The sequence below is a fragment of the Dasypus novemcinctus genome, chromosome 22 (assembly GCF_030445035.2).
Source record: "Dasypus novemcinctus isolate mDasNov1 chromosome 22, mDasNov1.1.hap2, whole genome shotgun sequence".
NCBI lineage: Eukaryota > Metazoa > Chordata > Mammalia > Cingulata > Dasypodidae > Dasypus > Dasypus novemcinctus.
In genome coordinates, this window is record NC_080694.1 from 39,878,046 (window position 1) to 39,905,667 (window position 27,622).

Consider the following 27,622-nt stretch of genomic DNA (forward strand, 5'->3'; position numbering starts at 1 on the left):
GGTTGGAACAGGTTCACCTTATGAATCCTGAGTACGTCCCCAAACCATGCTGTGCGCCAACGAAACTGAATGCCATCTCGGTCCTGTACTTTGACGACAACTCCAATGTCATCTTGAAAAAATACAGGAACATGGTTGTGAGAGCTTGCGGATGCCACTGACTTGACGTTAGGTGCCACCTGGGATTGCTAGCTCCCATCTGCCTTAAAGGGTCCAGAGGTCTGGTGACAAGGGAATGGGGAGACTGTGAAGCTGTCATGTCACACGTGGTGCCTTACTGCCCAAGGAAGCTTGGAAAGGACTTCGTTAGTAACCTGTTCGCTTGGTACATAACGTGAGTGGTTGTTGGCTGGTGGCTAGCGGAATTTGAATGTCTGGAGTACGAAGTCTGTTGCCTGCAGAAACATAAAAGGGGGTTTTCCCAGGAAAAGCCCACCAGCAAGTTTTAGCTGTGGACTAAGCTATTTGTGGTGGTAGTGAGTGAACAAGGAAAACAACCTTGAAGGAATAAAAGTATTCTTAGCTAAAGTGCCAGCCAGTTCAATAGAGTTTGTCAAAAGACAGATTTTACAGCTAATGGAAATTGGGGGGAAATGCAGCTACTTACAGCTTTCACTCCCAGGAAAACCAATTTCAGGTAGGATCAATAGCCCACGCTGTAACTGGGGCTATTTGGAAGTGCCTTTTGTTATGTGTTTGTGCTGGGGTTTTGTTGGTGTGAAAGTATTCGTTGCAGTCATTTCCACACCTCAGTTCTCCCATTTGCTCTGTCCTTTGCCGAATGTTAAGTTCTAAAAGTAGCCCATCATACTCTGAGATGAGGCTACAAGGGGTGAGAAGCATTTTTACTAGCCATCATTTCAACCACGTAACATGTGAAAGCAATTCTGCACCTCTTCTTTATTGGAATGGCCCTTTAAAAAGCACATTAACTTCTGGGTGCTGGCTCATCTCATCTACTTTGGTAAGACGGTTCTTTGCCTTGTACTCTTCAGCAAAGCACGTCCCAGGGTAGAACCAACAAAGGAAATAAAATGAGGAAGGGGCGCTCACCCGCAGAAAGGGTTTAGGTGAGCAGGCTGTTTATGAACCAAAATCACAATTTTCTCTGGTAAAAGTCAGACTCAGAAGAAATCTTAGAATATTTTTTAAATGTCTTTTTTCACAATCATGTACTAGGAAGCCAATTTCATACTAAACTAATTAAATAACACATTTATAATCGATAACTGTACTTACAGCTTTTTTGTAAATATAAACTATAATTTATTGTCTATTTGATATCTGTTGTGCTGTAACGTTAAAGGAAAGACTAGACTTTTTTTTTTAAAAAAAGAGTTTATTTAGAAAGTATCATAGTGTAAACAAATTGTACCACTTTTGATTTTCTTTTAATACAAGACTCATGATGCAAAGCTGAAGCCACTCGCTGAGAATTGTGCTTCTCCAGAAAGTTGGGTTTTTAACAGAACATCTGTGAACCAGACATGATTAATAAAGATTTCTTTTAAGGTAGAGGTCAGGAGAGATGTTTTATTTTCTGCCTCAGACAGTACATGTGGTCTTGTTTCTGAGATTTCCTGCCACCGGTTGCTTTGTGCCAAGTGACAGCGCCCCCTGTGGGTGGGGGTGGGACGACAGCTGTTAGACACTGGTTATTTTGAGCAGTCACTTGACGGTGAGGAACAAACATACACCTCGTCGGGGATTTTAGTTCCCACAGTTGCTTATTTCCAAGGGTTATATTAAAAATATTGACTGACAAGTATGGCACACATCGGGACACGACTGTGGACGGCTGGGACTGCTGCCCACACTCGGCCGGCGAGACCCTGTGTATACTGGGGAGACCCCCAGCTGTGCTAGAGACCAGCCCAGGCGGTTCAGTCTTTGGTCAAAGTCAAATTCATTCCCACTCTTCAGGCACGACTACCAAGGCCCCCTCCTCCTCAAAGGCAAAGGCCAGCCAATCTCAGGAAGGACTGCTTCAAGAACAGAACCCGGAACTGCGCCCAGTGAGCCCCGACGCAGGGCTTCCCTGGGTCCCAGGGCAAGTCCACCTGTTGCCCAGGTGACAGACACAACCAGAGTCTTTACGAGTTGAGCCTCGTGCCCACATTGTCTAAGGGAGACATCAAATTTAATTTACATGGACTTTGGCTTCCTGTGACCCTAACAAACCGATGATGTCTCTCACCCCCAAGAGAAAAATGAAAGGACCTCTGGAACGATAACAGCTGATGTGACAAAGATCGATGCACGCGTGAAACTGACATCAGCAGTCTCTTACTCGGGCCCGTGTCCAAAGTACCACTACTTTCGTTACGGCGAACCCCTTGTGCCGAGAGTAAGAGAAGAAACAGAAAACCCAGTGCTGGCCGTGACGGTATCTTCCAGGGGTGTGGTGAGTGTTTTGTTGTTAAACCAACTGCTCTGGTAATGCAATTGTAACTTTCAGGCCGGGAGAAGGCTGCCACCAGCCCTTTCCAGGATTCGTGGGCAGTTCAAAACCAGGTGGCTTTCGGTAATGACGCTTTCACCCGCATCCCTTAGAAGCCAAAAATAGTCCAGCAATTTGATTTTCCTCCACTCTATTTTAGCCTCAAAGGAAATCATTTCAATTTCATCAAGAGAAGGTTACGGGGGATGTATTGCCACTGAAAATATTTAGCTTGCACAGTGACCGCGAGTTACACGTTTACTTTGAGAAACCTAACAGAGACTCTGAATCGTGTGTCGGTTCGAAAAAACACACAAAGGAGAGACCGCAAATTCAGCACGCTCGGCTTTCCGAGTCATCGCCGCTCGAAACCTCAGTGACGTCAGGACGACGCGATGCCTTTCACGCGCACAGGGGGCCAGGCAGGACGGGCGGCTCCTGCAGGGCTTTACAGTTCGTCTTTCGCCTGACGCAACACGAAGCGGTGTAAGGATTCAAGGTCTCGGCCGCCACTGTGCTCACCGACTTTTTCCCCTGCGCGGAAAAGGAGCAATGTCGGGTAGCCTCGTACCTTTGAAAAAGAAAAAAAAAAGTCAAAAAAAAAATTTTTTTTGGGTAACTGAATGTTCATAGCAGCTTTATTTATTTTTTTTACAACTGCTTCTTAAATAAAACCAGGTAACCTCCTACAGTTGTGGCCGGAGAGATTCTATGCTTAAAGTTTTAAAGATGAATCAGCCATTTAAAAAGTACCAGATATTTGAAAACCTGTGTGCTCAACTTTGGAAGCCAAAGCTGCATTTCAAGATTCGCAGCAGAGGGAAGCCTTGATCCTAAGGGACAGCTGGAATGGACGGCTCCGTCTCCCGGGGCATGTCTGGGGTGGGCCCCCAGGAGACGCCCACGCTGCTCTGAGGACCACACCTGGTGAGGCCCCGGAGGACACGCCTTCTCGGCGGCATCCCACCCCTTGCGCTTTGGATGTCTTTTAAGAACGTCGAGCCCTAAGTAACTACCACCGTTTCTCAATCTAACGCGGGCGGGTCACAGGCTCCAGGGGCCTCAAAAGTATTTCAGAAAACACGGCAGAAAGAAAAGGGCGCGCCGCGATGCTCCTGGGCGAGCCCCCGTGCTCTTTGGCGAGGACGGGAGGAGGCAGTTGAACGGCCGATCCACGCTCCGGGCTGGCCTGCCTCTTTCTGAAGGCCGTGTGTGTTCTGGTGTTTCCGTTATCTGGCCAGCGCACTCGAGCATGCCAGCTTACGTCTGAAAAAGCAAACCACTTGGCTGTCTTCGACAAAGGCACCAGCCGAGGATACCGGGACGAGGCCCGAACGTCCCCACTTTAGGGATGGACAGCTAAGAAAAGCAGGCAAGGCTCGAGACGGCCTCTCCTGGGACAGCACCTCTCGAGAAAACAAACTCAGCAGACGCCGGTCACGCTCCGGAGAAAGGAGGTAGAGAGCGAGTGACCTCGGCCGTGATGCCAAGTGACGGCTCTGCTCGGGCCCGGCCGCGAGCCACAGGCAGGACCCCGTGAAATCATCGTGTGCACCCACCGAGTATCTGCTGCAGACGCTTCGCTGGGCGGTGCAGTCCACTTCGGCTATCTTGACCTCCGCCAAGCCGGGGAACTCCTTGTGGGAGAGCTCCTCCCAGGTGGGAGCCAGGTTCTTGCAATGACCACACCTGGGGAGAGAACCACCGTGGGTCAGCTCCTTCGCTGACATTTCACCGCCGAGCCCGGTCTCCCTCTGTGCAAGGCAGGCAGCCGCTGCCTAGAAATTTATTAAACAGCGAAAGCCCCACTGGTGGCCCACTAACTTCTCCTCTCCTCGTCTCAGATGGAGAACTCAAAGGCAGTCCCAAGTGGGCTTCTGGCTCACCTGATTGAAGTAAGCTGACCTGAAAGCAAGTTTAGATTAGGAAGCTAGTTCCATGACACGGTCAACGAAGCTAACCGGTTGATGAACTCATCGTCAACGGAAGAAAGCGAACAGGAAACAAAACCCGCTCTAAAGGCCACTTTGCTGTTCAATTCACTGCTCCCCAATTATTTCATAAGACAAAAAGCTAACGGGCCCATGACTCGTACAAGCTGGAGAGTTTTGCTTCTTAAGGAAGACAAACATTAGTGTCCTTAAAACTAGTTATCTTCTTTCTTTTTTTTTTTAAGCCTAAAGCTATGTATCAAGTACAAAGAAAAAAGGTCCCCTTTTACGGAAGGTGTGCAGTTCTTAGAACAGGAAGAGCGGTCAGAAAAGGGAATAAAGGGAAGCGGATGTGGCTCAACTGATAGAGCGTCCGCCTACCACATGGGAGGTCCAAGGTTCAAACCCAGGGCATCCTGACCCGTGTGCTGAGCTGGCCCATGCGCAGTGCTGATGCGCGCAAGGAGTGCCGTGCCACGCAGGGGTGTCCCCCGCGTAGGGGAGCCCCACGCGCAAGGAGTGCGGCCCATAAGGAGAGCCGCCCCGCGCAAAAAAACTCAGCCTGCCCAGGAGTGGCGCTGCACACCTGGAGAGCTGATACAGCAAGATGATGCAACAAAGAGAGAGACATTTTCCTCGTGCTGCCTGACAAGAATAGAAGCAGACACAGAAGAACACATAGCGAATGGACACAGAGAGCAGACAACTGGGGGGAAGGGAGAAAAATAAATCTTTAAAATAGAAAAGGGAATAAAGTAATGGGTAGAGGGGAAGGCTCGAGCAAAACCGAACAGTGGCCTCAAAGCTCAACCAACGGGCAGGAGAAAAGGGAGCTTTGAGGCTGTTTTGAAATGTGGAGACCAGAGCAGGCAAACCCAAGACGGTCTGGCATTCAGTCTGAGGATGTGAGCACCATGACAGTGCTGCCTGATTTCCAGCAACAGGACCTCAGCCGCGGGCCCGTACCCGTCGCCTCACCTCCGTTCCCAGTGACACGTAATGTCGTCATCTGCCCGACGCTCAGTCTGGTGGGTTGCTCAACGAGCGGGTGAAAACCAGGCTGAGGCTTAAGTACATTCGGCCCAAACCACTCTAATTACACAGGCACTCACCACGGCGCGAAGAACTTGATGAAGGTGATTCCTTCTGCCACGGTGACGTCGAAGTTGCTTTCAGTGAGGGCCAACACCTTCCCCTGCAGGGGAGAGAAAGGCCGTGGCTCAAACACGTGGCGTGAAGTAGGACAGGGCGGAGCTTTCATGGGGGGGAAGCGAAAAGCGGATCATTTTGAAAAATGCTGCTACGCGTGCCCCACGGCCACACACCAATCCCCGCACAACTTGGCTGTTGTGAACTGCAAAAGGGGAGCCCAGGACTGGCCAGCGACTCCTGGGTGGCTCCCCCAGCCCGGGTGGGTCAGGGCTGGGGGGGTGTGAACCGGCCGGCGCTGGGGTCCCGTGCTTGGGTCTGCCCCTCCCGGACTTGCTGGCTCCCCCTGCAGCCTGCCCGCCTGCGGCTCTTCTCCCTGACGGTGCCACGCTCGGCTTACGTTGTCAGGAACTTTTACTCTCTAACAGGAGGAACTGAGTCACGAAGGCACCAGCAGGGGGGATTCACTGTCGTTTTTCAGGTCACAAAACCGTGAACAACGCGGATCTCTTAAGAGCTGACGTGAGAACGTACACAGGCCTCGGCGTAAGATGGAAACTTGACTCTCCTCTCTGCGCAGAAAATCAATCTCCCATCCTCACGGGTGTAGATTATTCTAAGCTCTGGCAGGAGAACGGAGGGGATGGGCGCCACCAGGGAGCCTGCTTCTAGAGGTTCTAGCTGCACAGCTGTGGAGATTTACACCCATGCCCTTCTCCAAGGCGGCCGCGCAGTTCTGCCGTGCGAGCGAGTATTGGGGTGATTTATCGTGTGCGTGGACGCCCGGCGGCCGCTCCGTTTGTACCTGGCGTTGGGTCGTGCGTGTTACTGACCCTGAAATGAGGCGCCGCCAAGCGGACCCACGGTGCAGCGCTACCATCTTTATGTCTAGAAATATTAGGCTGCCCTTGCCAAGAGGCCCACTTAACGGTGGAAAACTTCATCAAAAATAGACGTGGTGCAGGTTGGAGGAAAACATTCGCAGTATGTAATTACGCTCCGTGTGGGATGACCTTTATGGCCACTGGGACACGGCCACGCCTCGAACATACGTGGCCGAAACGACCACAGAATCGGCTGCTTACTCCTTAAACCAGAACAGCACCCAACCTCTGGGTGTCCACCCCGGTCTGGGCCATAGGGCAGCCCCCGGCCGGGGAGGACCCGCAGGCCGCCCGGTGGCTTTTCCCCGAGTCCCAAACGGTGAGGGCCCCACGGCGAGGCGGGGTTCGAGGACATGCTGCTCCCCCTCAGCCCCCCATCCCCTGGGTCCCAGGGGAGCCCGGGCGTGCCATGCAGGGCGGCTGGGTGAACTGGCGCCCACATTCTGCTTTCCCTGACAAGCAGGCCCTGGGGTTCCGAGCTGGAAGAGCCAGGCGCCGTTGTCCCAGGAAAGCACCAGGAGACCCCTGAGGAGCCCCACGTCCACACGGAGCCTCAGGGCCCGCGTCCATCTAGAGATGAAGGCAGGGACGGTGACACCTGCTTGGCCCCGGGCTCAATGCCGCACTGCCCGGGGGCTCCTCCTCCGTGTCCCCCCACAGCCCTGGCAACCAACATCTGAAAGCTGCACTCGCCCCGTCCTCCCCTCCAGCCCTCGCCTGGTGCCCTGTGCCACCAGATACGCCTGGGATCTGATCGTTGTCCCAGGCCCCTCGCCTGGTACCTGCGCTCGGGAGCCCCGACTCCTCCAGGTCTGGGTTCCCCTTCTCCGCACCCCACCGTCACGGCCTTAGTTTGGGGTCTCATCATCTTTCGTGGCCTAGTGAGTGGTCTTCCATCTGTCATACACCCTGATACCGGGCGCCTCCCTAGAATTCAAGTCTGCTCAACACCCTGGAATCTAGAGGGGAAGGGTCAGGACCCTTGGCAGCCCGGCTTCCACCTCCCACTCCCCCGGCCCCCTCCCTGCGCCCCAGAACCCCAATTGCGGGCTCGGCCCGAACATGCCCGGCTGCTTGGGCCTGCTGAGCCTGCTCACGTGCTGGCCGTGCAGCCGCAGGCTCCAGCCCTGCAGGGACGTCTGTCCTGTGTGCCCCCGCCGCTCTCAAACCACCGTGCTTAGCCCGCTAGGCTGGGGTCCCTGCACGGGCACGGCTGGTTCTGTTTCCCGGTGGCCTGGTACAGTGCCTGAAACCCGATGAGGGCTTCACAAGCACAGAATGGGTGAGTCTACAAACTTTACACGCTCCAAACGAACACATCTAAAGCCTCTGATCTGCCCGAGCCAGCCTCAGCAGACTCGAGATCCCACGATCGCGTGCCTCTCGATTCTACCACATACACCCTTTCTGCTACACGGCTTTTGGGGCACCCTGCCATGGCCTTAAAGCAAAATGATGGGAGGGAGGGAGGGAAACAAACAGAAGCAGGAGCCCAAAAGGAAGCAGCCACGCTGTCAGAGCAAATACGGGCGTCCCCCAAAGTTAAGAGTCAAAGAGGGAGAATTTTCTAGAGTCTAACACCAGGTACTGCCTGGGGATTTGTCTTGTCGATTGGAGGTCTATCCAAGAAGAGCTTCTGTTTACACTCACCCCTAAACTAGCACACGAAATAAGACAGGAAGGAAAGGTTTCCCGGTGAAACGCCGGCGGTCATCAGAATCATGTTAGGTCCCCAAACAGCCTTCCTGGCCAGGACATTTGAGGAGCCAGCGCGGGCCCCAGGCCGCGTGGGCACTCACCTGCTCGGCAGCGGGCTCGGCGGCCGGCATGGGGGCCTCTGGGGGCGGGGCGGTCTCCAGGGGGCCCCCGTCGGGACTCTGCAGCTGCGACGCCACGTACTCTCTCAGCGCCTCCAGGTCCCTCTTGCCCTTGTACTGGTCGATCTGTTGGGGGCATGGGCCGACGAGCGCCCGCGCGTGAGTGGTTTCAGAGCGCCAAACCCTTCTGGCCTCCCCCCCTTGGGAGACGGCTTCACTGCCGGGGGTGGACAGATGAGAATCCACACGTTCTGGCTTTGGGGAGCGGCTCTAGCTTGAGTGGTTGAGTGCCTGCTTCCCATGGAGGAGGTCCCAGGTTCAATCCCTAGCACCTCCACAGATAAATAGATATTTTTTAAAAAGACAGCTCTACTGCCGGAGAAGTACCAATTAGAATTGGGGAGTGGATGTTACCGCTTTCGTCCCCCGCAGAGCTGGAGTCTACGAGTGTGGGGTGAAAGCCTGACAAAGCCTTCCTGCTGCTAGGGCTCTTCTGGGGTGTTCTGGGGACAGGAATGTCCAGTGGGGACAGAGAAAGCCTCGTGGGGGGCAGCGAGGGAAGAGGGACCCGTACCCAGACTGGGAATTAGCCCCACTCTAAGGTCCAGGTGATGAGAGCACGGTTACCCAATGCCTGCAGATTCTGGACATCCCAGCAATCACCTGAGCCAACCAAAATGGCTTAAAATGGTACATGAGAAGGGTCTGACTTCTCAGCTCCCCGCGGCTTATCAGTGAAAAGGAAGGCGTTTTTGTTTCTTAGCCGCCTTCCTCCAAACCTGAGCCCGAGCCAACGATCCCGGCAAGGGCCACAGCGCCTGACTGGCTCGAGGGCTCGCCTCGCTGGGGTTCTGAGGGCGGCCATTCACCTTTTTACCGTCTCTGAACCAGAGGAGAGTGGGGTAGCCGCGGACCTGGTTTCCAGAGCAGAGTTCGTAGTGCTGGGTACAGTCGACCTGCCGGGAAGGAAGGTGAGTCAGCGGGGACTTCAGAAGCCTGCCTGTGGAACGGGCTGCCAGACACTGGGCACTTCCTGAAAGGCAGGCTGTCAAGAGCGGGGCTTTGTGCATCTCCACCAGCTTGGGGTAGTTTCCGGAGAGATGCTTCCTAAAGGCTAAGCCGAAATACACCTGAGCCAAGGAGCAGGGGACATGATTTAATCTGGAGACATGATTTATTTTAGCTTGGCTACAACTGCCCATTCTTAGATGTAACATTTTAACCTGAGCAGGTTAGAAGATACAGGACACCTGCCCCGGCTAAGATTTGGGAAGGAGTGAGGTACTGGCCTGGCTGCTGTGGTCTAAGCACCAGCTCAGGGTGCTTAGAAGCTTACTCTGGTATTCAAATCCATAGAGTTTTAAAATTGAGGAAGAGCAAGTAGTCACTTTTAAATGTAGCTTGTGGCATGTAAGAAAGAAAGAAAACCTGAAGAGATGTCAAATTAAGAGTATAGCTTGTCATTCAATCTGTGAGCCTAATTTATCAAGTGCTGCAGCTCTCTGACTTTTTAAAAAATCTTCTAAAGATTCCGCTAGCCCAACATTCTCACGCAACATTTTATTCTAAGTGACTTCTTTCTTTTTGAGTTTCTAGGGGATGCTAAGACCAGCCCCATGGGAATAAGTTGGTTTTCTCTACATCAAGAAAACGGGATAAAAATACTATTTTAGCAGACAACTCCGAAGTCAGAAAATAGCAAGGGTGTTACACGGAGGCACAGGAAGCCCCAGCCCAAGGCGTGGAAGGCGACAAGTGTTCCTTAGGGTCCAGCCTCACCCAGCCACAGACACAGCCAAGCACAGTGAGGCTTCTGTTTGCTCAGGCCTGGTTCTGCTGAGAGCCTCTATTAATAAAAACTGAAAAATAAGCAATCTCCTATAAAGGTTCGTCAACTAAAGTAAGGATGCCGTAACGGGGAAGACAGTTTTATAATTACATCTATGGATCGTTCAATAAATATAAAGGCATATAGTTAATTACAACACACGATGGAAAGCATTTAGCGGGCACACTGAAAAGCCCACCTAACGGCAACCAGGGCCACCGCGGTCCAGGAAGCCTCCGCTCCACGCCGAGTGGGGCCCTCGAGCCATTTGCTCTCTTCCTCGGGCCCACGGCAAGCGGGGTGGGTGAGCGCCGGGGGCGGTAGCCCAGGGCCAGTCAGTAAGGGCGACGAAGGCGTGAACCCGGCCAGGGCTGTCCCACGCCCGCCGCAGGCTCGTCACCGTCCCCCAGGCTGGCTGTGCCTCCTGCTAACCACAGTTCCTGGGCATGTCCCATCATCACCTCTGTGCAAATCGGCCAGGTGGCAGAGGAGAAAACGGAGATTTTCATAAAAGAAGGGGCGTCTACGAATGCACAGGGTGGAGATCAAGAGCGCTCGAGGACCCCAGAGCTGCGCCGGAGCCCACCCTGGAGACTTCTGGAACATGCAGAGACACTGAAGTGGCTAGACATCCCTTCCGGCTTCACGACGTAAAGCTGGAAAGACTCCCAGGCAGCAGGCAAACCTGCTGCGGGAGAGCGCTATTGGGGGAGCTCCTCTGATCTCCGAGAACCTCAAGGGAACGTTCGCTAAGGCTCTGCCCTGCGTCTTTGCAGAAGGGGCTCCGGTGCTGCCAATTCAGAACTGGCTGTCTCTTCACAATAAACACGGCGGCCAAGGCCGTGATTTATCTCCGTGCCGTGGAGAGGCCAGCAAGCTCAAAACCAGGCTGCCATCTGGGAAGGGGAAACGAATTATCAAGCGGCACACTAAATGGAATTAATAAATCAAGTCTGCGACTTTGCACACAGAATGAATAATGGGCTACTCTGCTAATTAATCTGGCCGAAGGCGGTCTATTTCTAGTTTAATAAGGGCTTCCACTTACCTTGCCAATCTTGACGGTTCCGGAATGTTCAAGGCCCAGGGCCAGCTGCTCCCAGGTTGGAGCCAGAGCTTTGCAGTGACCACACCACGGAGCGAAGAACTTGATAAAGTGGTCTCCTTTAAAGGGGAGCCAAGGCAGGGAAGGGGGCGGGAGGTGCTGTTAATTTACGTCATCCGTAACTGGAGACGTAGCTGAAGAATTAGATCTTTGTCCTCTCGTTTAGCAAATCTCTGCTGGGTATGAGCCCTTTAGCAAAAAGTGACTCTCCATCAGATACGTTTACACTGCTGAATTCACAATGACACTCATATAAAACAACAAAAAGCCAATTTGCCATCTTTGGAGAACAATGAAGAATGGACTCATCATTTTCAAAGGGGAAAGAATCAGGCATTTTTCATGCCTTTCCTGCGTGAACCGGCCCACAGAATAATCAAGTAATGGGCGGGCCAGGTTCTCTTGCTAAAAAACGGAGGAGGATCGCCTGAGTTAGAACCTCGGCCCTGTGCAGCTCTGATGAACTCTTGGGTGTGGGCAGCGATCGTCAGACGTCCTGCGCCACCGCAGCGCTAAGATCAAACCAAAACTGACCACATCCCTAGATGCAACTACCAATCTATAGGAACTCGAGAAATCAGGGAAGCGTGTTAAACGACACCATGGAGACCCGACCAGTGAAGTCAGAACTGTGTGGAGGGGACTTGGAAGGTCAAGTAACCCGTTTCCTCAACAAATAAAATGCAAGAAAGAAAAAGATGTTGGGGAACCCTGGATGGCGTGGATGTAATTAACACCCCTGCTCTGAATACTTGGAAAGAAGCAGTGAAAATGGCAATGTTTAGGTCGATACATGTTACCAGAATAGAAATGACAAGCAAAACCTCACCAAAAACCCACAGAGCTATACAGCACAAACAGCGAAGGCTAAGGTGAACTGTGGACTATAGTTAACCAGGCAATTATAACGCTGGTTCATCAGTCGTAACAAAGGCACCGCACTAATGCAAAATGTTCGTAATAGGGAAAACTGTGTGTGCAGGGGAGGTGTAAAATGAGAACACTGCTTTCTGCAAGACTTTTCTGCAAAACTACAACTGCCCTAATTTGAAAAAAAAAATTTTTTTTTAATATATATAGTTAAAGTGTGACCTAAATCGAGAATCCTGGATTTAACTTCCAGTTCTGTCACTTACTGGCTTGCGGTCAGCAATTTACTCAGTCTTTCCTAAAACTCATTTAAAAAGAGAGAGAGACTTAAAAGGGATATTAAAAAAAAAACAAATAAAACTAAACTCTAGTGCTTTGGAATGAACAGCTGAGTGATGATACCAGAAAGAAAGGCCGAGAAGTGTGTTTCCACGGCAGTGTGGACAGCGCGTCGTCAGGGCGGGACGGGCTGTGAGCGGGCAGGGCGGGGGCATCTGGGGCGGCGGGCGCAGGTTTCCTGCTTGAACTGGGCCGTGTTTACAGAAGCGATCGCTCTGTATCAATTACCTAAGCTCTATGTCTGCTTGCCGTATGTGTGTTATACTTTATAACAATACAGAAGATTTTAAAAATCGAGTTGCACCCCATTAGCCGGGGCAGGCAGGGTGGGGCCTTCACAAAGTCATTACTGGGACACTGAAGATTTTTATCTAGAATGTTCTATGTGCTACAATGACCAGCTTAGGGTTTAAAAGCTATCAGGCTGAAACTTAATATTAAATTGGGTTGTGGGCAGGGAGCAAAATATTAACCCGGTGGAAGTTTAACCGTGACCGCCTCAGAGCGGAAGGGCTTGGCCACGCAAATGGGCGGGACCTGGGACCTCTCGGACACGGCGGCAGTGAATTTGAGGGAAAAGGGGAAAAAACTAGCTGAAAACAACTCATGACGTATCTGCAAGGCTGAAAACTAGCTCATATCCAGCAACTCGTGCTCTGAGGTAGGAAGCTGCCAGGGCACCATGAGGGAGACGGGCACCCCGCGGCCATGGAGAACCCTGGAGATCGGGAGCCACCGGGGCGAGGAAAGCTGCTGCAGCCCGGGCCCTCACGAGAGTGGCACAACGTGGCACCCAGCGTGTCCTGCCCTCCATTCGGGACTTGCTTAGCGAGGCCAAGGAGCAGGGCAGTCCCTGAGCAAGGAGAACCGGGGCCGTGGGAAAACCCCGAGGGTCCACCGCCTGACCCCGTCACAGATCAAATGACCAGCTCCCCTGAAACACGAAGTCACTTTGGATGTGAAATGTGATGGAGGCGGGGCTGCGACCACAGCAGGCTCGGGGTTCTAAAGCCAGATGTGGCTTTACACCCTTTTCTCACCAGATTTTTAACCGGGTCTTAAAGGAGGATTTCTCTCCATGGTAGCATGTGATAATCGTGGGAGTCAGCGAGGAGGCAGAATTTGCTTTCAGGCCATTTATTGCTGAGCTAACTTTTCTGGGACACATCTACAAGCGAGGAGAGGGAGATGGACATGACTGACATTAGAGATGGCAAATGAGTTGTTCTGATATTGATCCGACGCTATTTCAAGGGTAAAGAATCTCATGCGTACAACGGTCTCTGCTCACTTGGGTCAAAACAAAGCATAAGGAGCTTTTGGGACTTTTTTTTGCCTCAGACCAAAAAGCCTAGGATTAACCTTAATATACACGGAGAGAGCTATCGAAGGCTGCGCTGTCCGTGCAAATTAAATCACCAAGTCCTGATTTGTGAGCTCCAAATTTCCACACCTAAGCCTTTGGTCTGGCATCAAAACCGGCATTTCTATAAGACAAAAGGGGGAAATCGTTTCCCTGAGGACAAGCACTGAATGGTGTTGTCAGTGGGTCCCGAAGAAGAGAAGCCCTGGTAAGTTCTGCAGGAATCAGCCCCCAAGGGGCAAGGTGGCGACCAAGTGGTCCCGGAGGGATGGCCCGTGGCCCCGGGCCGGGCACACCTAGCCCACGAGACCGCCCCCCCTACCTTGTGCGACGTGCAGCTCGAAGTTGCTCGCTGAGAGCTCGTATAAGCCCTGCTTTGGCTCGGGCGCCCTGGGCGGCTCTGCTTCCGGTGCTGGTGTCTTATAGGGAGAAACCAAACGCCAGTCACCACGTTTTGTCTCTGAAGACAGAGGAAGCCCACCGGGGAAGGGGCCTGGTCTGTCTAGAGATCAGGGCAGACCCCCTCCGTCTCTGCTTTCTGCAGGGAGGCCATGTCAGGAGTGGACTTTTGTAAGGTCCAGGAACCCCTCGCCAGCCCCCCCTCACCAACACCTCTGTGCAGAGCTCCCGAGATGAGGGGTGACTGCCTGCTCACCCCAACACACCTTTGCTGTCCCCCAACCAAGCAGAGCCAGTGAACTGCAGGGCACTGCCCTCCAAGGCCAGTGCTCTGTTCCCTTCTTTGAAATGTTACGTGCAATTTTCCACTGAACGCAGAATAAAATTCCCCGTGAACTTAACTCAGAAGGGATTAGTACATAAGGACACAGAGGTAGCAGAACGCAAAACCATCATGGAACAGGAAGCTGGGAAAGCTGGGAAAGAAGACGCAAGCATGATTGAAGAGCAGAGGAGGAGAGGAGAAGGGAAATGCAGGTGAATGGACGGCGACAAGGAGAGCCTGCAGGGCAAGCATAAGCAGTACTTTTTTTTCTTTTTAAGACTTTGTATTTCTCCCCACCCCCACTTTGTTTGCACCTGCTGTGTCTGTCTGTCTTCCTTGTTTCTTTAGCGGGCACCAGAGCCAAACTCAGGACTTCTGATGTGGGAGGGAGGCACCTAATCCCTTGAGCCACCTCTACTCCCTGCTTTTTTGAGTCTCTCATTATGCTTTTCCTCCCTGTGTCTCTTTTTGCATCAGCTGCCTGATGCATCAGCCCGCTGTCTTCTTTAGGAAGAACTGGGAACCTCTGCTTCCTACTTTGTTGTATCTCTCATTATGTTTTTCTTCTTGTGTCTCTTGTTGTGTCATCTTGTTGTGTCAGCTTGCCATGCCTGCCCGTTGCACCAGGTCACTGTCTTCTTTAGGAGGCAGTGGGAACCAAACCAAGGACCTCCCAAGTAGTAGGCGGGAGCCCAAATGCTTGAGCCACATCGCTTCCCAGCAGTACTTTTAAGAAAGAGTATACTATGCATGACAACACGGGACAGAACATGCCACAAGGAAAACGTGGCTTTTTTTAAAAGAAGGTCCTGCCATTCCCCAAGCATGAACCAATGTGTGCAACCTCCACGCAAGTCTACATTTCTCTGTTTTCACTTTTACTTCCCAACCTTTTATTATGAAAATCTCCAAACACACAGAAACTTTGAAAGAACTGCATGCTAAACACTTACACACCCACCGATAGATTCTACAGTTGACATTTCATGATATTTGCTTCATCGCACAACTAGCCATCGCATTAGGTTCCTATGACTGTGCAAAGGTTACAAAATCCAACATATTTTTAGAGTTGATTCCATTTGTCTGCCCTTGCAATGCGTTTGTTCTCAAACCCCTTTCAAAAGCTAGGTGGAAGCGAACCATTAAGGACATGCTCTGCCTTCAAAACTTAGAAATGTAGACTCTAGGGCAACAGTTTTCAGCACCTAAGTTCGGGCACTGATAGAGGTTCATGTTTGGATAATTCTGCCAAGCAAAGGACACAATGATATCAAATTATTTCTTTGACTGTAAGCCCAACACACTCTGCTTTAAGAGGTATTAGATACAGCTTCCAGTTTCTCAAGATTCTGTTTCTATACCTGATCACTCTTCCCGATTCCAATCGGAAATTTGTTCTTTCACTGCTCAATTATCAGCTCCCCACATGGGCTCTGTAACTCCCACACTTAGCCTTAGGCTAATCTGTCCGCCTTTAAATTTCTCAATTTTTGTGTCCACTGCGGCTGTGGCCTGAACCAAAGTCACCCGAGAAGAAAAGATAACTGCACCACCGTTTTGTTGCAGACATGGGCATGTACTACTCATTGTTCATCTGATGGCTCAAAATCCTATTAAAGAGAATATCCAGGTCAGGTTGGTTAACTGCTTCAAAAGAGTGAGAGCTCAAAGGCAGCTAAGGTGTAATCAAAGAGGCTCAAGTTTTTGTTTCTGCAGCTGGCTCGTCACACCTTTCTAAATGCTAATGCCCCGTATGAAAGAATGCCCAGGAGAAGGATGCCCGGGGGAATTGTCAGTGAGGTCAAATGAGGCGAATGAAGATGCTCTACTTAGGGGAGCAGGTGTAGCTCAAGTGGTTGAGTACCTGCTTCCCATGTATGAGGTCCCAGGTTCAATCCCCAGTACCTCCTAAAAACAAACAAACCAAAAACCCCAACTCTTATTGGGAAGCAGATGTAGCTCAGTGGTTGAGTACCTGCTTCCCATGTACAAGGTCCTGGGTTCAATGCCCACTACCTCCTTAAAAAATTTTTTTTTCAAAAAAGATGCTCATTTTAGTTCTCTGTAAGATGCCTACGGGGCTGTAAGCACTTAAATGTCCATTTACAGCACCTCCTGGGCACTGTCCCTTCCCGTGCTCCTGGGCAGGTGTGAGAGCAGGCCCCTCCATCGTGGGAATTCCACGACCCACTGCACTGCTGCAACGGGACGTCACGACCTGCTGGAGGCAAAGTCAACCGACACAGTTCCCGGGAAAGCAATCTGGCAAGATTCATCCAGAGTCATAAAAATAGCCTTGCACTTTTGCCTTGCAATTTTATGTTTGGAATGGATTCTAAAATTCTTCAAAGGAAGGAAGGACTGAAAAATTATAAATGCCCTAAATATCCACTAACTGAAGAATTGCTGATACTAAAAACTATGATGTGTAGATTCTGTGCTAATGCAGAAAATCATTAATTCAATGAAATGTGTTTGTATTTAATGATTATAACTGTTGAAGAAAAAAATACAGAATCAAACATGGAAATAGAAATAGTGAGGTAAAATGTAAGAAAAACAGCAGGTTTTTCTTTTCCTTAAGCCTCTCTGATGTTGCCATTTACACTGGGGGAATAAGATCTAAATTTATCCTGCCTAAATATGAAAATCAGCTATTATATTAAGGTACAAATACAGATGAAGAACTTCTAAAAAAAAAAAGTCGTTGCTTAAAATAAAAAGCCAAGTCCAATCCGTGGAAGAATTTTCAGTTTGCAGTGCAAAGGGTGCATGTTTGAATTTCTTTCACAATAAGGCACATTACCTCAGCTAAAAAAAGAAGTCTTGCAATTGAAAGCACCTAAAGATGGACTTCTGATTTTTACAGTCACCGTTTCTGGCTATTATTGGAGTTCCCTACTGCTCTGAAACTTACAAAGACTGGCGAGGAACTCTAGTTCCAGGCTGGCAGCGGGGGGAATCCGCGTGGCCATTCTCTGCTGTACCCCCTAGCCAGGCTACTTCTCTCCACTGCCCGCGCTGTGCCACCTACCCAGGGGGGAAGCTGCCTCTGAGTCAAAATCTAAATCTTTCTGCCATCCCGATACAGCCTGTTGGTTTCCTGAATATAGTCAACCGAGGAGGCTAGTTTTGTCTTTTCGTTTTCGTTTTTTTTTTTTGGTTTTCTTTTGGTGATTTCATCCATTAAAATAAAGTTCACTTTAGAAGTTTATTCGAGGCCGCTAATTCCTCTTTAAAGTTGGTTTCCTCCCATTAAACCCTTCTCCACACCCCCTCCCTCCAAAAAAAAAAAAAACTAGTTTTCACAAAGGAAACAATCTGCAAGTTACACCTGCTCATCCAACTTTCTTGCCATGACCAAGATGCAAATTTATTCTCTGAGCGATTCGTGGTTTTCCCTGTTACCTAAAATTAGACCCGTCTCTGGTCACAGCTATCTTCGCCAGATGGCCATTGACGAGTTATTAAGGTACAGGGTGTCGTGGCACTTGGGGAGCAGCTGTGGCTTCTACGCAGCGCTGGAGACAGGGGAGCGGCCGCCGTGGGAAGTGGCCCCCGGCCGCAGCAGCACCCCTGCATCCACAGTTGGCGTCCCAATCCGTGGGCCCCGCTGGGTACCGCACAGCAGCCTTCACTCCCTGCTTCAAGTGGACTTGCATTCAAGGCCTTAGAAGGCTCCCACAGTTGCTGAGAGCCACGCGGCCCGCACAGCTGGCCACCTCCCCAGCACCTCCCCAGTAACGCCACCCACATCCACGTCCCCGAGCCCCACGGCCTCCTCCACGCAGAGCCCTCATCAACAAGCAGCAAGCACGAGGGACTGCAGGAGCTGTTTATGATGATGACAATTTAGAACAAAATTTAAAACTCCCAACGTTAACTGGAGGGGGGGAGTTATAAATGACAGTTCCCAGTTTCCACAGCTGCACGCTCTAACCCTGAAGTACAAGAGGGGCATTCAGGCCCTGAGACTCGGTTAAGGGGATTCGGTTATATTTCCGGCAAAGCCTCTCAGGAACTTGAGGCCTGAGAAGGCAAGTGCAGACCCACGCTCCGTGCAGAGCTGGTGGCCGTGGGGGTGGAGGGGCCTGCCCTCCCTTGGGAACTGTGGACAGGAAGAGCCGGAGCCTGGACACCCTGGGCTAGGCCTGCCCTGGCCCCGAGAGTCAAACTCAGTGCTAAGGAGCTACAGTCCCCTGTATTCCACGTGACAGTGGGAGAGGAGTGATGTTAAAAAATAAATAGTGCTCCTGTTAGACACGTACCGAGGCATCTACAGTGACACGCCTCTGGGACTGACGCTGCGGTCATCTACGGGGGAGGTGGGAGGGCTGGGGAAAATGAGGCTGGTGAGGTGACGGTACCTGCTGAAGCCAGGTGCTGGGTGCAATGAGGGTTCGTTGTAGACTTCCTGGGCATGTTTGACTCTCCCCATAATAAAAAGTTGAAAGAAGTTCTTGATCTTTACTTACAATAGCAATGAGTTCTAAATAAGTAACAATTTGCTTTAAAATGGTAGCCTTAGGGAAGTAGATGTGGCTCAAGCAGTTGGGTGCCTGCCTACCACCTGGAAGGGCCCCAGGTTTGGTTTCTGGTACCTCCTAAAGAAGATGAGCAAGACAGCGAGCTGACCCAATGGACTGGCGCACTGAGCTGACGCAACAAGATATGCAATAAAGAGACACGGAGAGGAAACTCAATGAGAGACATAACAAGGCGGGGAGCAGAGATGGCTCAAGCGATTGAGCGCCTCTCTCGCACATGGGAGGTCCTGGGTTCAGTTCCTCATGCCTCCTAAAGAGAAAACGAGCAGACACAGAGAACACACAAAAAACGGACACAGAGCAGAGAGTGAGCACAAACAATGGGGTGGGGAGAAAGAAATCTCAGAAAAAAAAAGGCAGCCTCAATGAGTCACTGCAACTGGCCTCTGCCTAGCTCCGTTACCACCCCCACACTAGGGAGGCTCTCTGTGCACTCACGGCCGGCTCCTCATTCAGCGTCCGCAGCATCCAGTTCTCCAGGGTCTGGAAGTCTCGAGGGCCCTGGTACTTCACGGCTTCTTGGCCAGGCTTGAAGAACTTTAAGCTGAAAGAGTAACAAAGGATTAGACAGAGCCAATGTTTACAGCGCTTCGCACTGCTCGGGGCTGACATCCTTATCTTCTCAGGGAGCAAATGCATTTCATGAAACCATCAGAAAACAAGGTGTACGTGGGCCGTGGCCAGGCGCAGAGCTGCCCCTCGCCAACCAAAATCGCAAATACATTCATTTAACCCGAAACCTTGAAAGGTTTCTGATTGTACTCAAGAAAAATAAAACAGAGGTGAAAACTACAAACCCGATGCTGTGAATTAAATGTCCACGGTTCATTTATAGAACTTGCACGCTTTTCCCACCCGTGGATATTTGCTATCTTTCCCAATGGTTTTGTTTCATTTGGTTTTCAGTAATTAGAATTATAGTAGATTCACCATTGAGTTTCAAAAAATTTGTTTGCAGGCTACCTTGTCATGTATCGGTCCCTACCAGTGCATGAACATCCAGTTATTGTGAGAATTCAAGTTTCCAACTGCAAGGAAATCCTTGGTGCTGGTAGAGACAGGTCATTCACTTCCCCAAAGAGAAGGGCCTGTTGTCTCTACATGCACTTCCCTCTGAAGGAGGCTGCAGGCAGGACACAGCGAGCAAAAGACCTTACCAGGGGACTGGATTAACATGCCAAGTTTCTGGATCCTTCCACTGGGAAAACATGCACTAAATAAAACCTAATAGAAAGAAGGAGTCAAGGATGGGGCATGGGGAGGGAATGTGGCTGCTGACAGAAAAATGCAAACTAGCATTTACCGGCAAGCTTACTCATCTAAACCACTCCCAACACTTCTATGCACTCGTGGACTTTGCTAGTAGATGCTGAATGCACAGTATCAGAACTGTAAGAAGTCAAGACAGGCAGAAATTCAAACATCAGGTTTGAACAGCGAACTCCCTGTGGCTTCCAAGTGAAGCCTCAAAGCTGTACGAGAAAACCAAGACTCTGGCTGGACGCGGCCATGTAAGCAGAAATGGGTATACCTGGCCTTACACAGAACACGAAGTGGTGGGACGGGCTCCGAGAACGTCCCTGACATGGCTCCAGGAACGAATAGATACCTAGTTTCCTCAGTAGCTCATACCTTAAAACCACAGCAAAAAAACCAAAATCTCACCAGCATTCCCTCTATGTCATCGAGTAAGGCAGGATGAGCATTTTTAGAAACCTCAAAGTAGGACGTAATGATTTCGAACGCCTCCACCCATCTCGGGGACCCCGTGGAGCTCTGGACGCGGGTCCCCCCTTCACGGAACCAGATGCCATCGCCCTTCTCCAGCTCCCTTCTTGCTCTCGCAAGCCTCACTCCCCAACCAAAGCGCTTCGGAGTGGCAAGCAGGTGGATCGTTAGAACAAGGACGGGGGACGGCCCAATGGATTCCGCATTTCTTTGTGAAGGGTAAAATGCTGTAGAACGTAACCTGTCGTTTTCCAAATGTGGTGTGCACTGAGCAAAACAAAGACAGACAGACAGATGCCTCTTTTTGGTGCTGGAGGGACAATCTGCCTACCATGCCCAAGCCCAGGATTCCTCCCTAGTAAGTCCTCAGCCTGGAGACAGGTTCGGAGATCTGTCCGCTGACCCAGGTCTCCTCGACTTCGATCCTCCCTGGAGCCAGAGGTGAAGGTGGTGGTGGAGACGGGGCCACTGCGTACAAGCCCCCAATTTTTCTGCCCTGGCCAAACCTTGGCATGAGCATTTTTTTCTCCTGGTGATTTCTCTCTCTCTCTCAGGGAGACCGCAGGGGACGAAAACCACACATACATTGCAGACTCCGGAAAGCAGCGGGAATGGTGGCTGGCTAAGTTCTAGAACCAAGGGTGGCTTCCCTGCTTCAGGCCTGTCGCCCCCGAGCACCCAGACCTGATGATTCTTTCCTGGCTCGACAGTTAGACCTCGAGACAGTATCCTGAGCACGGCCAGCCGTCTCCAGGGGCTCTGGGGGCCCCAACTCCCTCCCTCTCCAATCCTTCCAATAAAAGGTGCTATAATGTCACAAACGGATTCAGGCCCCACGATGACTCTGGGGGATGGGCTTTCTTTAAGAGGAAGGAAAAGCTCACCCTGGCAAACCCAGGGCACCCCATCTCCTGCGCTAGGTGAAAAGAAGCTGCGCATGGCGCTTCTGTGGGAACAAGGCGGCTCCTTTGTGCTTCAAGTCTCACAACTGTCCCCGGTGCGTGGCTGACTCAGGGAGACCAGATGTCCTAAATAACCCAACGTGGACCTTTCCACACTGTGAAGAGCAGCTGTGCTATGCGGCAGCTGATGTTACCACCATACCGCCCCGTGACCAGGTGCGGGGAGCACTCCCCTCTTGCAAGGCCCTTAACACTTGCCCTTCTCGGTCCTTCCCTGCAGCATGGACCGTGGGCCCCAAGCCACAGGCGGTCAGCTGCTTGAGGGGGACACCACAGCCAGCCCGCCTCCGTGCCTCCGTCCTGAAAGCGACAGGTTTGCAGTGTCACCGTTCATCTCATCGTCCTGGCCCCACTACTTTTCAGGGCCACTCTTGATCCAGCACAGTTTACACTGAAGCAATGCTGTGAAGCAGCCAAGAGCAAGTCTGTAGGGAGCACAGGGAGCAGGGGATTTCTCACCTCTAGGGATCTGATTTGATGCAGACCTGTCGGTGTGCACTTACACGAGCAAGCAGCCAAGCAAAGACCAAGAGTCCCAAAGTCCTTTCCGGAAAGGTCGAATTTGAAAAGAGGAGGATGGAGGAAACTCTAACAACTACCGGGTGTGCCTGCACTCGCTTTATCCCACCTAACGTTCATCACGACATTCTGCAGGGGTTAGCGCCATCCCACGGTTAGACTCAGAGGTTAAGGACCGTGGGCAGAGCCACGTGGCGAACTAGGGGCAGAGCGAGGATTCGAGCTAGGGTTAGCCCGTGGTTCCTTTCATTTTCCCACGCACCCTCTCAGGTCTGAAGGCAAGCCCCAGTTTTGTGTTTAAGTCGCGGCTCTCGATGGCAATTACATACCGGGTGATGCAGAATTGGATCCTTCGTCATTTTGCAGGGAGGGTGAGGGAGGGGCAGTGACCAAGCCGCCTGGCTGCCTTCCTAGACCCCGGCTCCCTGGGCACAACGCGTGTTCTGGAAGAATCGCCCCACCCGAGCTGGACCGACGGGTGGTGGTCCGAGTGCGTCCCCAGGATCTGAGACGCGGGGCCTGAAAGTCATTAGGGGACCCCACGGGGGCTCAGAAAAGATCCCCAAACTCCTGAGGCTGAGTCTCCAGGCTTCCCCCGCAGCCTTCTAATTAATCTCCTCTTTTGTTTAATGAGACCGTTTCAATTTCAGTGTCTGACAATCAAAAAGCTCTTCACTGCCCAGGAGTGGGCAGAACTGCTGTGCCCTGGTTTGTCTTTCTGATTGAAGAAGTGCCGGTCACCAGGGGATTCTTTCTAGAAAGGATGTTTAAGAACAACTGAGCCACCCAAAGTCCAAACTGAAATTGACTACAAGGTCTGGGCTCACGGTGTCAAAGGTACCTGTGAACCGAAACACGCCCTCTTAGGAAACAGGAAAACCTGGCCCAGATTCATCAAAGGTGTTTCCCAAAGTACAAAAACGCATCTGACTTCGAGATGGTGTGACATAATGTCATCGTTCCTGCACGACGCACGCTGCCTGCTTCAATCCAGCACCTCTGAACGCCTCAAAGGAAGTTACCAAAAAGTTTTACCTTTTTTTGTAGTTGCCCCGTGTAGCTGGCTAGCAGTGGAGAAACCTGGCAAACCCGGGAAGCACACGCCCCCCTCCCCACTTACGTGGGATAGCCTCGAACCCCCTGGGCGGAGCACACCTCCGAGTCGGCCGTGCAGTCCACCTTCGCCACGTAGACTCTGGCGTCCTCCATGTTGTTGTACTTGTCCCCCAGCTCGTTCCACGTTGGCTGCAGCCGCTGGCAGTGGCCACACCTGCAGCAAGAGGAGCGCGCTGAGCGCACTGACCGAGGGCGCCCAATGGCCGAGCGCCCGCCCTCCCGGCTCCAACCTCCAGAGAGCCCCTGCCGTGTGAAAACCCAGCTGAGCGCAGCCTGGCTCCAGAGCCTCCTGCGGACCTCCAGTCGCCTCCCCGGGCCGCTCGCCCTTCTTTCCTAGCGGGCCACCCTGGGCTGTGCTGCACATCTGCAGGTTTCTGAAAGGGCCATAGCTTGACTCTGCACATGCTTGTTCTCTTAACCTTCACCAGGTCAATTCCGATTTGCCCCACGGGTTTAGTGAGGGTGTCACTTCTTCCAAGAAGTCCGCCCTGCCTTCCAGGCTCCCTTTTCCACTACTGTAGCAGCTTTGCACACCTGGCTCTAATTGATCATTTATTTAGTCAGTTCTCCTCTACTAATTAACCAAATATCCCCAAATGCAAAGCACCCTCAAACTTAATTCTGTATTTTCTCCAATGATAGGCAAAAAAACAAAAAATAAAAACAAACCTCGTGGCCACTCCAACTTCTAGGGCTGATAGAATCAAATGCCAATTCATATGATTTTATTGTCAAAATGTAGTTAAATTACGTACCATTGAGAATTACATATTAACGTAGAATCCCTGCTTCTTTTCACCCTCTGTACTTAGTGAAAGCATCAGCATCTTTCCCAACGCTAGCTCTGCTTTCTTTGGCCTGCTCCTTTAACTGCCTCGGCTGTTGGCAAGGCCACATTTGAATTCTGTCTGGGCCAAGACTGGAAACTTTATCCCAAGCCTCCAGCACCCATTCACACAGGCTTATGGCACCTGGGTTTTTTCACTCATCTAGTAAGTGTATATTGATGCTGTCTGCAATGTAACTACTTGCAATGTAACTGTATTGCTTCTAAGGTGACTTTTAAAAGGCTTGCTTAGTAGGACACCCAACACTTGTAACTGTGTGTTCTTCCTCAAAATAATTTCCAAATACAATCTGCGTTAAATCGCTTTGCCTCTTTTTTGACAGGTGACCTCAATGAGCAACCTAAAGTGACACCCAGTAAGTCTGCCTCCAGTTAGCGTGTCTCCCCTAAGTAGCAAGTTCAGGGCAAAGCTAGAAGATTCCCTGCTTTAGAAGAGACTCGAAGACAGTACGATTCCCTCTTTCCTGGAGGATAATTTTGAGCGAAAACTCAGCGTTATATTTCAGTGCATATGGTGCAAGTTCCAAGAAAGCAAGCACTGAGTCCTTTTCACCATTGCATTCTAGTACTTAGCCTGTGCTAGACATAGAGTAAGTGCCTGGCAAATCAGTAGATGAATGAGAGAAAAAGCAAGGCGAAACTGCACCCCACATAGACTTAACTTCTGTAGATGCAACAAAGTAAACTTGGCAAGGGGAAAAAAGGTGACAAGAAGAATTCCAAGTGCCACAGCACCCAGTCCCTCAGCTGGCCTCACTCCCAGCATGCATCTTACCACATCCACTGAACTAGTGCTACACCCAGCAGCTGTGCTGTTCCACTGCTGGGACTTACAGAGAGAATGAGGGGTGGTCTCCAACAGGGCACCTCTCACTTCCTGCGGGGTTTTCAGGGACAGTGCTGACTCCAGGGGATTTCTGTCACATCTGCTCATTTTAGAACTTAGCTCTCACATACCATGTGGCTCCCTTGCATCCTTGAAAAGTCAACCCAACCCCAGAGTAAGAATGACAGCAGAGTGAGCTCACTGAGCACTGACGTAGCACTGCTCATCCTGGCCCAACACCAAGCCTGGTGCCCCTCCCACCTCCACCCAGGTCACAGTGCTGGAGCCCCAGGTGCCAACCACTGTGGGACCCTGTGGTTCCAGCCTGCACCCCCGAGACAGCCAGCCCCGTCCAGAAGGCCGTCTGTGGCCAGGGAATAGAGCAAGGTCACTTGGTCCTCCCCAGGAGGCAGCCCTGACCTTGCCTTCACTGGACCCAAGTTCAGCGTGGCTGGCAAACTGGCCAGAGGGAAGCTGCGACCTGATGTTGGCATAAAATGCACAGCCAAGTTCAGACCCCAAAGCCACAGATGGATGTTGTCATACCATCATGCCCTTCCACAACAAGTGAGAGCTGGACAGGGGTACAGGGGATAGGTAAAGGGAGTTCACTCCATCTGAATTCCAACCTGCTCCCTCAAAAGTAACTGTTAAACACCATCACAGAAACCCATACATCTCTGTTCAAATGTTTGTCACAGGCAATTAAAAAGCAAACACACGAAAATTTAATTTTCTGGGGAGCCCTATATGCTACATACAATAAAACAAGGAATTTACTTAATACCAAGGGTCCAGATTCTCTCTCATCCAGGGCCAGCTGGTGGTGATTGTGGCAGAGACTCCGAAATGAAACTCCTTTGGCACTGCATGGACTTTGCTGTGTCGAGAGGTCAATTTTTCTTGGGGGAAAAAACCTCATATTTATTCCATTATAATGGGCTCCAATTAAGTGGCTATTTATTTGTAATAGTTACTTGGAGACTATTCATGCCCAGAGATCTGTTAATGATGACTGATGATTTTACACTACAAAGTATTTTCTGTACCACATATAGCTCTAAAAATTCCTGTCAGGTGGTTCTTGGGGACTTCTCTAATGAACTGTTAATAAAGGATGGCTATGTCCCAGACAAGCCCCCAAAGCTGATTTAACTCCTACATTGCTGCAACACAGGAAGAGCCTGAATCCTGGGCTCTGAGCCCTGGGAGCAAGACCTTGTGCCACTTTTAAGGGCACGGAGTCAGCAAATTTCCCAGTGGGCAGTTTTCCTTGGTAGCTTCTCCTTTCTATTGCTCCATCCCTCCCTTCCCCACTTCTCAAGAAGCCTCCGCAGCTCCGCTCCGAGTCTGAAAGCCAAATTCTGCAGTAAGCCTGCCCAGACCAACCTGCCATGGTAAAGGCTTGTGCCCTACACCGTCCCCTGGGCCCTGCCCACAGCAGTGCCTCCACGGGAGGCTAGGCCCTGGACAGGTGGCACAGCTTACGCACAGGAAAGGTGGCCCTTCAGTAAGACAATCTCCAGGTGAGGGCTCTCTTGGGTTAGTGGCAAGGACCCTTACCAAAGCCCCACCCAAAGGTGAAGGCTGAAGCTATCCAGTCCGCCCGTTGAACAGGGCGACTTTTCCCAAGTGACACTTTCCAAACGGCCTGGCTGGCCCAAGAGAGTAAAGCAGAGAGGATGATGGGACAGCGCTGAGTCCAAGGCAGGGGCTCCTGTCACCCAGGGCACGACTCGCATCCACTCCAGCTGCTCCTGGACACTCCATCCAATGACAGCGGAGTACTTAATCCCCAGGGCCCAGGCTTGCCTGCGTCCTCTGCCTCAACCAGGGCTACGTGCCCTCGCCCTCCCGGGGTGGCGGGGTCCCCTCCTCTTCCTGAGCCCCCCTTCCCACCCGACCACGCACACACACACACAAAGTGGGACACCGCTCCTGGCTGTTTCTGTCTTTCAACTAAACCCGCTTGTGGGCGCCGACCCTGGGACCCGCGAGTCGCCGCCACACGTGGCCACGTCCGGGACTCGCCGCGCGACCTGCAGAGCTCCGCCCGCCGGCCCCCGGCGCCGCGGGGTGGGAGTGGGGACAGGAGGGGTGACGCCGGGGCCTTCGACGACCTGCCGGCCCCCTCCCGCGGCCGGGGCTGGCGCAGGCCTCTGCCGACGCCGTCCTCGGGCGCGGGAGCCGCCCCGCTTCCGCGCCCGCCGCCCAGCGCCACGTCAAGCCCGCGCCCGCGCTCCCCGCCTCCCCGCGGGGCCCGGCGCCGGCGAGCGCGCCCCGGGCCGCCCCCTCCTGCGGGTGCGGGGCCGCGGGGGACCGGTCCCCGGGACGCCGGGGGTGGGTCAGGGCCGTTACCAGGGCGCGAAGAACATGACGAAGTGCGCGGCGCTCTGGATGCCGTGCGTGAACATGTCGGCCGAGTACAGGTGCTTGGCGTGCGGGTCCGGCCCCGCGCCCGCGGGGGCCTCGGCCGCCGCCCCCGGCTCCTGGGCGCGGGCCCCGCCGCGCAGCAGCAGCAGCAGCAGCAGCGGGGCGGCGGGCGGGCGCCGGCGCGGGAGGCGGCCTGCGCGCGCGGGCATCGTGGCGGGGCTGCGCGCGCTCTCGCCGCGGCCCGGTGTCCC

The 27,622-nt window shown here is 52.0% G+C and overlaps 2 protein-coding genes across 3 annotated transcripts in view; one reads left to right on the forward strand and one right to left on the reverse strand.

Annotated features, from left to right (window-relative positions):
* The window catches only part of BMP6 (bone morphogenetic protein 6), a 163,435-nt gene extending 161,920 nt beyond the window's left edge, over nucleotides 1-1,515 (forward strand). The window contains exon 7 of the mRNA XM_058285200.2: nucleotides 12-1,515. Coding sequence (XP_058141183.1) covers nucleotides 12-161 — 150 coding nt within the window. The 3' untranslated portion in view covers nucleotides 162-1,515. The remainder of the gene's footprint in view (nucleotides 1-11) is intronic.
* On the reverse strand, nucleotides 1,319-27,622 carry TXNDC5 (thioredoxin domain containing 5). 2 transcript variants are annotated; one of them, XM_058285201.1, is made up of 10 exons: nucleotides 27,357-27,622; nucleotides 23,330-23,479; nucleotides 19,439-19,544; nucleotides 14,049-14,145; nucleotides 11,098-11,213; nucleotides 9,091-9,177; nucleotides 8,204-8,347; nucleotides 5,484-5,566; nucleotides 4,000-4,129; nucleotides 1,319-3,011 (listed from the first exon to the last, which is right to left on the reverse strand). In XM_058285201.1, the coding sequence occupies exons 1-10, from the start codon at nucleotides 27,578-27,580 to the stop codon at nucleotides 2,889-2,891; spliced, it is 1,260 nt and encodes a 419-aa protein (XP_058141184.1). In that variant the 5' UTR covers nucleotides 27,581-27,622; the 3' UTR covers nucleotides 1,319-2,888. The 2 variants fall into 2 exon arrangements, with proteins under 2 accessions (XP_058141184.1, XP_058141185.1); XM_058285202.2 differs by lacking the exon at nucleotides 27,357-27,622 and adding an exon at nucleotides 25,786-26,358.